At 45.5% G+C, this 11,901-nt stretch overlaps 1 protein-coding gene across 1 annotated transcript in view; it reads right to left on the bottom strand.

The window, feature by feature from the left end:
• Nucleotides 1-1,397: 1,397 nt before the first annotated feature.
• Nucleotides 1,398-11,901, bottom strand: part of LOC143983065 (uncharacterized) — a 695,051-nt gene continuing 684,547 nt past the window's right edge. Inside the window, exon 100 of the mRNA XM_077482312.1 lies at nt 1,398-2,260. Coding sequence (XP_077338438.1) covers nt 1,569-2,260 — 692 coding nt within the window. The 3' untranslated portion in view covers nt 1,398-1,568. The remainder of the gene's footprint in view (nt 2,261-11,901) is intronic.

Raw genomic sequence — 11,901 nt, 5'->3', positions numbered from 1 at the left:
TTATTTCATGCTTACTTATTATGGCCACAGGAAACACAGTTTTCATGGGAGATAATGAGGTGTAATAGGGATTAACACAAGTAGTAACTAGAAGTTGTTTGCAATAAATGTTATTCACAATAATGTACATAAAGACTTTATATTTGTGGTCCCAAATGCACACAGAAATTGTGTTACTGATTTGATAAGCCCCCTTGAATTGATTTCTGATTGTCACATACCTGGGGGGGGGGTTGCTTTTCTGTACCCGTCTTTTCCAAAACCCTTTTAAGTGGTTACAGGAGGGAGATGTGAGGGCACAGAGTGGCACAAGGGTTGATGTTGCAGGCAGTGGGTGTGAGGCATAGATGACAGTGGACAAAGAACCAAAGGCAGATAGACAGTTCTGCCCAATCAGTAGATGGGAACAAATCCAGGACACAAGCTGAAGGCAGTCAACAGTCAGTCAATGAAATAAAGAATCAGCAGGAAGGATGGCAACTTCAGCTGGTGTTGTATTGGCTGGAAACCAACTTGAAGCTTGAATAATGCTGCATTCACTCCTCCACATATCAAAACTGCATGCTGGATATGTGCCTCTCCTAAATTGGATATGTTGTGTATGTCACATCCCCTCACCTTGCCTGCTCATGTGACAACTCTACAATTTGAGATTTCTTATCACTTTCTGTTTCACTGATATTGGCTATCAGGACAAACGAAGAGGGTGAATTAACATAGCATGGACACAGACAGCAATAAAAATGCTTTAAGGTATTCTAACCCTTCCCCCCTCCATCTAAAAGTAGTATAACATTTTGCCTATACATACACTTTAATGTCAAAGCTTTAAAGAGAACAGTTGTCATATCTGTTGACAGCCCAGCCCACATCCTAATTTCTTGTAGGCTACAAATGAGACGTCTAACCTGTTCAGAGTCCAATCTCTCCTCAGAACCTATGACTCACAGTTATAGGTGGCAAATATTGAACTAAATTATTCAATGACTTCTTATATGCTGCAGGGTATTTCAGCCAAGAGCTGGACTTTAATTTAGGTGATGAGATGTTGCTACTAGAATGTTGCATTTCAGGTCACAATCCTGCTGACCTGTTGTGCCCCCTTTTTTCCTTCACCGAGAGTGGGGGCACTATAATATAAGAAGGTGTGTTACTGGCCAGATCACCAGGTGAAAACAGGGGAAAAAGCTTAAAAAATAAAATTAATGCCGCTACAACATCCAACGACGGATAAGCTGTAATATATGGCATTTTTTGTTTTTGAGTTTAAAAGGACTTATACAGTTTCAAAGGAAATCCTTTTTGTGATTTTTTATATCATTAGGACCTTATGTTCTTTAACCAGTTTAGAGGAAAAATGCCCTTAGATGAGTCCCTAAAAATAAACCAGGCTAGTGTTCATTTGTATATATTCACATATTTATGTACTGATATATAATACAACAGAATTGTGAAAAAAACAAAACATTTTGTCTCATTTGTACTTTTGATTAAACGTTAAACTTAGGAAAAAGTTATGTCCAGGATCATCTTGCATTCGGCATGACTGTAAAGTCCTGTGAAGTTTTTCACTGCTCAGTATCATGTAAGCATTCTGTATCAGCATTGAGGATTTCTGATGTTTCAAAGGGTTGAACGCTAGGCCTTCTAGTGCTGACACTGTTGTCATCAGTCACATTATCAGGTGTACTAATGTAATTAAAGTCTTGTTTGTTATTTTTTTCATTGTACTGTTCATTAATAAAGACAGTTTGATATTCACCTGCTTTATATTCGCTATTGTCCTGCAGACTTTTGTTAAGACTGTCTTGCCACTTTGTATCCAATCCTTCTTTGTATTCTCGATTTTTTGACTCATCAAAGTTGCCATCGTTATTTTCATGGTCATGCTCATTACTGGTAACCTCTTGATCAGTATTCCTTGTGTGCTCCATTAAGTGTTCTCTAATGGATGGCTCATTTTCTATCTCTACAGCTCCATCAAACTGAAACTCAAGGAAACCGCTTCCCTCTGCCAAGTTTTCTCTCATTTCATTGCCATCTTCGTTTTCATCAGGTATAGATGGTAGCTGATGTCTATCGTTTACAGTTTCTCTCTTAAATGTATCAGAATCCAGATTTGATGCTAAATTGTTACCAGAAACTGTGATGTCGCTAACTGTATGCATTGTTGCGCTTTGCTGAAGTGATTCAGAGCCATTTGCTGTCTCCATTATTAAACTGTCAGCAATTATACCCTTAGATAAAAAGCTTTCAATATCTGCAATTAAAACAGAAGTTGTAAGCAAATTAATGAAGATGACATATGAAATATTATTTTTTGATTATACAAAATTCATGAAGTGGAGCAGTTTGCGTGGTGCTTTGCAAAGGAAATGGAGATGGCATAGTTACATAGTAACAATAGGGTAAAGGGACTTACAATCTAAAAGGAAGGGCAAGTGACATAAGAAAAAATAACTTCAAGGGATGAGCAGATGAAGACAGTAAAAGTCCAGAAGTTAGGTAGAGGTGGGTTAGACCTTCCTGAAGAGATGAGCCAAACAGGTTGAGGTAGGCAGTTCCAAAGGATGGGAGAGGCTCTGAAGAGGTAGCGGGGGTGTATTTAGCTGCAGTCTGGCTCCAGGTCACAACCCCCAGGGCCTTCCAGAAAGGTAGAGAGGAAGCAGCAGACTGTGACAATAAAGAATAGTCAGTATATAGTCAAAGGTCGGGGCAACAAGCAGGTAAGGATAGTCAAGGAACATGCCAAGATCAGTAACTAGAATCAGACATAGAACACACAGCAAGGAGTACACAGAAGCCAAACACACAATATTGATTAGCAGGGCTGGCTTGCAGTGCACAGGTTAATATAGCGTTCACCTTATAGGGGCTGGGGTGGAGCCATGCTTTCAGGAACATTACTTAAGCAGCCAGGTGAAGGGTGGCTGGTCTTTCAAGCTGAGCACATGGAGAGGTAAGCTAACAGACAAACATTACTGTGGATCCATGACAGTTCCCTTCTCTTACGAGGCCTCTCCTCCCCTGCCTGGGCCCAGGCTTAGAGGGAAACCTCAACAGACGATGTGTAAAGACCTCGGATGCAGTGATCCAAGACCTCTCCTCAGGACCAAACCCTTTCCAATGCACGAGGTACTGAAGAATTTCTCTACAGAGCTGAGAATCCAGAATTTAACTAACCTCATAATCCTGATTATCCTCAGAAACCGGGGCCGCGGTAGGGAGAGCATGAGAGAACTTATTGAGGGCTAAAGGCTTCAGAAGGGCAACGTGGAAGGCATTAGAAATCTTTGAAACAAACCGTTTAGACAGTTTATAGGTTATATTGTATGGACCAATGAATCTTGGGGCAAACTTCAGAGAAGGAACTCGGAGCTTGATGTTCCTGGTGGAGAGCCAGACTTTGTCCCCTGGCTAGAGAAGGCGGTTTATGCCTGCGACGGTTGGAAAAGCCCTTCAATTTGTCAGCAGCTGCCCAGAGGGAATCATGAACGTCACCCCAAATGGAATTGAAAGACTCCTGAGCTATAGTCAAAGCTGCAATGTATGGAGAATAGCTCATGGGAAGAGGGAGTTGAGGGTGTTTTCCAAAAACTGTGAAAAAGGGCGTCTACTGAGAACTGGTATTTACATGATTGTTGTGAGAGAATTCTGCCCACGGGAGTAGAGAGGACCAATTGTCATGATGAACAGAGACTAAGAAAGACCTCTAACTTCTGATTAACCCTCTCAGTCTGTCCATTGGATTAAGGGGGGTAAGACGGGGAAAAATCTAAAGCCGCGTACACACGGACGGACTGTATGGCCTACTTAATCCGTCATACAATCCGACGGACAGTCCGTCATACTTTCGAATGAACGGACTTGACCACACACGGATGCACAAACAGTCCGTCGAAAGCTTGCGCGATGACGTGTACAGCACGTACGACGGGACTAGAAATAGGAAGTCCAATACACAGCAATGCACCCTTCCGCCGTGTAAATCCTTTCTGAGCATGCGCCATTCTTAGTCCGTCGAACTAGCCTACTGACGAGCGGATTGTCCGCTGAAACCAAAGTATGACGGACAGAATTTCGAAAAATCCGAAATACTTAGTACGCCAGACTGCACACGAGCGGACTGTCCGCTGAAATGTGTTTCGACGGACTAAGTAGGCCATACAGTCCGCCCGTGTGTACGCGGCATAAGACAATATTGAGGGATTTGCAAAAAGCTCTGCAAAACAAGACCTAAATTGAATGCCCCTGTCGGAAACAATATGAGAAGGAACCCCATAGAGGCAGAAGATTTTATGAACAAAAATGGGAACCAAAGCAGGGGCAGAAGGGAGACCAGGAAGGGGAACAAAATGAGCCATCTTGGAGAACCGATCGATTACCACCCAAATGACTGTATTATTCTCAGACAGTGGGAGATCAGTGATAAAACCCATGGCAATGTGAGACAAGGGCTCCTTAGGAATAAGCAAGGGCATGAGAAGACCAGCAGGGGCTTGTGCGTAGGATTGAGACACAGACAAGACAAACCTTAACGTAGTCTTTGACATCTGAGTGAACATTAGGCCACCAGTAATGGCGACTGATGAGCAGGAAGGATCGGAAGAACCCAGAATGACCCGCCACCTTGGAATCATGTCCCCAAAGGGACAGCTTCAGGGGGCCAGTCCTTGGCATTCACATCCTTCTTGGTCAAGGCGATAATAGGTGCAGAAATGGAAGAGTAATTCCTAATGAACTGCTTATAATAATTTGTAAACCCAAGAAAGCACTATGTGGCCTTGATGCTAGCAGGTAGAGGCCAGCTGGTAACGGCCAAGACCTTTCCAGGATTCATACGAAGACACAAACTCAAGACAAAGTATCCCAGAAACAGGATCTCAGAACAATCAAATTAACATTTCTCCAGCTTGTCATACAGATTATTCTCTCTAAGCTGCTGGAGTACAGTGCAGACATGGTTTCTGTGGACAAGCAGATTTTCCGAAAAGATCAGAATGTCATCCAGACAGATGACAACAAAGTGATACAGCAGATCCCTAAAGGTTTCATTGACAACGTTTTGGAACACAGTTGGGGCATTACACAAACCAAAAGGCATACCAAGTATTCGTAATGCTTGTCTCTAGTGTTAAACATGTTTTTCCATTCGTCACCTTCCTGTATCTGAGTCAGATTGTATGCACCTCTGAGATCCAACTTGGTAAAAATAGAGGCACCTTTCAACCGAATAGCTCAGATATTAAGAGTAAGGGGTATCAATTTTTGATAGTCACCACATTTAAACCTCGAGAGTCGATGCAGGGTCTTAAGGTACCATCCTCTTTGGCAATGAAAAAGAACCCTGCTCCTGCAGGCGATGAGGATTTCTGGATGAAACCTCTCTCTAGATTCTCAACGACATACTCTGACATGGCCTGGGTCTCTGGGATGGACAAAGGGTAGGTACGACCCCTGGGCAGAGTTGCTCAAGGAACAAGGTCAATAGCACAGTCAAAGGACCTGTGAGGAGGAAGCACCTCAGCTGATTTTTTGCAAAACACATTCCAGAAATCACTGTATGCAGCAGTAAGATCAAAGGATACAGATTTGGTAGCAACTGGAAGTCTCTCCTTAGGGGCCACCTTGAGAAGGAAGGAGGAGAAACATAACGGTCCCCAACCCAGGTTCTGCCCAAAAGCCCAGTCCACATGTGGAGAGTGGAGCTGTAGCCAAGGAAGGCCCAATACAATGGGGGTTGAGGCCTTGGGTAGAATAAGGAAGGATATCCATCCTGGTGGAGTATCCCTACAGACATCTTAATAGGGAGAGTCTGGAAGCAGATTGGGCCCCCTGGGAGAACAGTTCCATCAATTGCCGAGACTACCAGTGGCATAGTGAGGGGCAAAAGGGTAAGATTCATGGAAGAAGTAGTTCTCCAGTCCATAAAATTGTCAGCAGCCTCAGAATCCAGGTATGTAAAGATCGATTGAGGGGAAGCACCTACATGAATGAACTGCGAAAGAAGAAGACGAGAAGGTGATGTTTCTGGGTCCAATAATCCACCTTCCAGATGTATTAGACCAGAGTGTTTTCTGGAGAAAGCGAGCAGGAGTCACAAAAAATTACCCTTGCCCTCACAATAGAAAATACAAGCCAAGAGTTCTGCGCTTAGCACCTTCTTTGGGGGTTAGACTGGTCCAATCCAGATGCATAGGTTCCTCAGCAGGCAGAAGATGCTCTTTGAGACGAAGGGACGGGAGCTCAGACTGTGTACTGGCAAAACAGCAAACTTGTATTTGTAATCGGAGTCTTCAAGTGGGAAATGCGATATTACATAAGAAACAAGGCCTGAGGTGTGCCATGGCCTGGCTGGTCAGTATGCCTGAAAAGAGGGCATACCCTGAATGTAAGAATAAGAAAAAATACTATGAGTATGAGTGACAAAACTGGGGGAAACGGGTGGATGGGCACCCAGAAAACACCAACCCTGGCTCTGACAGAGGAGGAGGATTAAATAGTCTCTCAGACTCCTCCCACAAATACAGGCTGGCCTTAAGCCAGCCTTCCCACTTGTAATCGGAGTCTTCAAGTGGGAAATGCGATATTACTTAAGAAACACGGCCTGAGGTGTGCCATGGCCTGGCTGGTCAGTATGCCTGAAAAGAGGGCAAAAAGACACAAGTTTAGGTGGAAAAGGGAAGGTAAAGATCCAACCCATAGAATGACGTGTGCCCAGATGGTAACAGTAAGTAACCTGCAAGTATCCGCTGTGACAGTAGAACCCACCGACTCCTGACCTGGAGATGAGAAGGAACCCCCTTAGAGCCTGCAAGCTACGCAAAACCCAATTGAACGTCCTGTGAAGGATAGGATGAGCCTGATGCCCAAGGTAACCAAGACATGAGAACTGCTTGAGAATGAGAGGATATGTGGAGAAAAGGGAGCAAGGGCTGTCCCAAGGAACCCCTGCAAGAAGATGGCTGAGCAGACTGAAAATACCTACAACGGACACCAGTGAAGTAGCACCGTGAAAAGCCCCCCCAACCCCTGGCCTACCCATACCTGGTATGAGGAAGTGAGAGGGTGAGTGCCAAAAAGACCAGTGATAGGAGAGGAAAAGCTGGCTGACTGATGGATGTGAAGGAGTAGGTGCCATGGCAATGAGCATCGTCAACATGGAGACAGCATGCCAGACACAGGACACTGGTCCCACCGGATACGAACAGGATGTGCTACAGCTTGAGATCTATTAACCAAGACCAAATCCTTAACCAAGGAAGGAGAGTCAGACTCCAACCCAGGGAAATAAGTCCCATGGCATGGTACAGCCATGCCCAAGTGACTGAAGCCCCCCCCCCCCCCCCCCCCGGAACAGACCAGGGATCAGCAAAGATGACTGGACCGACGTCCCTGAGCAGTACACTTGGCAACCTCCTAGACCAGATCAGAGCTGAGAGTGGAATCCAGAATCATGACGACGTTGCCCAAACCTACCACCTAAGGACCGTGGCTCGGACACACCCAGAGTCCAAAGAGACTAAACATCCCTGGGCGGTAACCAGGGCCTCAACACAACAGGACATCAACTGAAGAAAATTGTCAACTGCTTCTGACCCAAGGATGAGCCCAGTGGCAAAATGATGTCAGCACCAATCAGCTAGCCCCCCCCCCAGCAACAGCTGGCTGAAGGAAGTAAGTGCAAGCATGGACGATAGCAGTCTGGATGCCAAGACAACCCAACCTACAACACACAAACTAGATAAATGATAGACAATCAGACATGAGAACAATAACGCCCCTCTGCCTACCTAAGAATAAAACATGAGCAGAAATGTCTAGACCACTGTGCGTAAATGAACCTGAAGACGGACCCCCCACCCACCCTTGTGTGAGTGGTAACCGAGCCTGAGTAACCTGCAGTGCAGAGACAGGTAATTAACTAAAACAACTCAGGGCTAGTGTACCCACAGGCCGTGGTGGGTAGTCGTATGGATGTGGCGAATGAAACATGCATCGTATGACGCATGGTATACGGGCGAGAAGATTGTGGACAACAATCAGTTAATAAACGAAAACCTCAGATCTGTAGACGTGACAGATCCTGATGTATGAGCCCTAGCTAACTGACCCAGGTACAAACATGAACACAGATACGATGAGACATGACAATCAACAAAGACAAACCTACCAGAGTATGCCATAAGTGAACAACGCCCTTCTGAGAACTCTGAGGTTGAACACCGAGGCTGAATGCTATGACAGAAATGCTGGCCAGAAACGCTATGACAGAAAAAACTGGGCAGAACGCTATGACAGAAATGCCGACAAACACTATAACAGAACTCCAGGGGCAGAACACTATGCCAGAAATCCGGGGGCAGAATCGCTATGATGGAAATCCAGGGGCAGAAACGCTATGACGGAAATCCCAGGGCAGAAACACTATGATGGAAATCCAGAGGCAGAAAACGCTATAACAGATCTCCAGGGGCAGAAAACATTATGACCGAAATCCAGGGGCAGAAAACATTATGACCGAAATCCAGGGGCAGAAAACGTTATGACCGAAATCCAGGGACAGAAACGCTAAGACAGGAATCAAGGGCAGAAACGCTAAGACAGGAATCCAGGGGCAGAAACGCTAAGACAGGAATCCAGGGGCAGAAACGCTAAGACAGGAATCCAGGGGCAGAAATGCTAAGACAGGAATCCAGGGGCAAACACCCTATGACCGCCATGCTGGACAGAGGGCTACAAAAAAAAATGCTAGATAGAACGCAATGACGGACCTACTGGCTATGACAGAAAAGCTGGACAGAACGCTATGGCAGAAATGCTGAACAGAACGCTCATGACAGAAAAGCTGGACAGAACGCTGATGACAGAAAAGCTGGACAGAACGCTGATGACAGAAAAGCTGGACAGAACGCTGATGGCAGAAATGCTGGACAGAACGCTGATGGCAGAAATGCTGAACAGAACGCTGATGACAGAAATGCTGGACAGAACGCTGATGACAGAAATGCTGGACAGAACGCTATGACAGAAATGCTGGACAGAACGCTATGACAGAAAATGCTGGACTGAACGCTATGACAGAAAAAGCTTGGACAGAACACTGTGACAGAAATGCTGGACAGAACACTGTGAAAGAAATGCTGGACAGAACGCTATGACAGAAATGCTGGACCGAACGTTATGACAGCAACGCTGGACAGGACGCTAAGGCAGAAATGCTGGACCGAATGTTATGACAGCAACGCTGGACAGGACGCTATGACAGAAATGCTGGACCGAACACTATGACAGAAAATGCTGAACCGAACGCTATGCCAGAAATGCTGGACAGAACGCTATGACAGAAATGCTGGACAGAACGCTATGACAGAAATGCTGGACAGAACGCTATCACAGAAATGCTGGACAGAACGCTATGACAGAAATGCTGGACAGAATGCTATGACAGAAATGCTGGACAGAACGGTATGACAGAAATGCTGGACCGAACGCTATGACAGAAATGCTGGACCGAACGCTATGACAGAAATGCTGGACAAAACGGTATGACAGAAATGCTGGACAGAAACGCTATGACAGAAATGCTGGACCGAACGCTATGACAGAAAAACTGGACCGAGCGCTATGACACAAATGCTGGACAGAAAAATGCTATGACATTAAACGCTATGACCGAACCCTGGACAGAAATCGCAAAGACAGAAAAAGCTGGACAGAAAGCTGGCTGAGATAGAGAATACTGACCATGGAAAGTGGATCCAAAAGTAATAGCAGCAACCCTGGCAGACCTGTCACCTTATGTCTGGCTGTGTCATGTGACCACAAAGTGTAATAGTGTGTAACAGCTACCTTTGGAATAAAAATAAATATTTCCCAGCATCTGGTAACTTCCCTACGTGATCCCAGACATATCCCCCACATGCTATAAGTTGCAGGAATCTGTGAACCATGACTTCCCTGGCTGCACCCTGACAATTGCAAGAACCTGTAGACTAGGTGTGTGGCTCACTTGTGGGGAATAGATGCCGATCACCCCTCCCCCCACCCAAGAAATGGCGGGCAGCTGCCCGATATGGCAAAGAGTGCATGGGGAGAGAGGAGCCGGCCACGGCCAATCCCCCCCTCCAAACTGGTGGAGCACAAAACACATGGGGAGAGAGAAGAGCCGGCGGCGAACACTCCCCACACCAGGAGAATCGGCGGGCGGAGCCAAAGGCACAAGGGGAGAGTGTGGAGCCGGGGGGCTGCCGATCACCCCCCCCCCCCCCACACCGGCAGAATCGGCAGGCAGACGGAGCACTACACACATGGGGAGAGAGGAGCTGGGATCGGCCAATCACCCCCTCCCCCACACTGGTATAAGTGGCGGGCGGGCGGAACAATACACATGGGGAGAGAGAGGAGCTGGGGGCAGCCGATCACCCCCCTCCCCCCACACTGGAAGAAACGGCGGGTGGGTGGACAGAGCAAACACATGGGGAGAGAGAGGAGCTGGGGGCGGAGGATAGATGGACAGCCCTTCCCCCATGAGCGTCGGCTGCCTCCACCCAGAAAACACCAACCCTGGCCCTGACAGAGGAGGAGGGTTAAATAGTCTCTCAGACTCCTCCCACAAATACACTTGTAAATGATTATAGTGATAACTGTAAATAAAGCACTTTAGAGAATCTTCTTGTATTATCCGTGTTAGCAAACACAACAATGGCAGTAACTGCGATTATGGAACTAAGTTTATACAGACAGATACCATGTATAAACCAATAGGTGGAAAAAAACTGTATAAACATTGGAGGACAAGCACACCCACAGGCACACTCCAAACTGAAAAAGCTTCAGCACTTATATCATCCATTTGATTTGGCTCATATAGCAGCAGATTAATGGTGGAAAACTGGATTTATCTGCAGATAATCAAATAAGGATACAATGGTTTATATCATCTTTGTTCATTTAAATAGCAGGTCATGTCAAGGAAGACTAAAAAATGAAAAGCAATCATGCCTGATGGTGCATAAAGCTGCCTAGGAAGACTTATTATTTGTTGCAAATCATTTACTGAATAGTTTGCTTTGTGGCAGTAGCCATTTGTTAAATCACATTTATCATTTTTATTTACTTTTGTGTTGATGTACAACACAATGCGACTGCAAATCCTCAATAAAAACATGACCTGCCCACTGGCATTGCATCTGTACTGTTGCAGACTGATAGCAATGTAGAAAAGAAAATAATGACATTTCTGATATGAACTGAAGTGATGACAAAAAAAAAAGTGATTGAAAATGAAAAATATAGTTTGCCTACATCAATCAATAAAAACAATATTTTTTTCAGTGTTTTTTTTTTAACAGTCTTAAAGTGGTTGTAAACCCTGGTACATCACTTTTACCTACAGTTAAACCTATAATAAGGCTTGACTGTAGGTCCTGTGAATATCTCCTAAACTTGCACAGTTTAGGAGATATTCACTGTATTGGCATGTGTCGACGTCATCAGCACATGCGCACTGAAGAAACCACCCGCTCTTGCCGATCCTTTAGGAGTCGTGCCATAACCAATGGCTCATGCACGCTTGCATGGGTGTGACGTCATCGTGGCTCCGACCAATCACAGCACCAGAGCCCCCAAACATGGAAATAACTCCGGGAGACATGTCGCTGGTCACAGCAGTGTGTGGGGACCATTGCAACAGCTTTGATCTAAGGTAAGTTTGCGATACATATTAGCTCATCATTCCTTTGTCTTGCAGGGTTTTTTTTTCTGAGTTTACAACCACTTTAATGCATTCTATCTACTGTATTAAGGTGAAAAACCATCGGTGCTGCAACCCAGCCCCCCTTATACTTACCTGAGCCCTCTCCAAGCCAGCGATGTTCTCCTCCCCAGGCAAACTGATAG

Source organism: Lithobates pipiens, unplaced genomic scaffold (genome assembly GCF_037356315.1).
Source record: "Lithobates pipiens isolate NorthernLeopardFrog02 unplaced genomic scaffold, aLitPip1_a1.2 Scaffold_16, whole genome shotgun sequence".
NCBI lineage: Eukaryota > Metazoa > Chordata > Amphibia > Anura > Ranidae > Lithobates > Lithobates pipiens.
The sequence above is the reverse complement of the archived record's forward strand: the minus strand, read 5'-3'. Positions and strand labels throughout refer to the sequence as shown.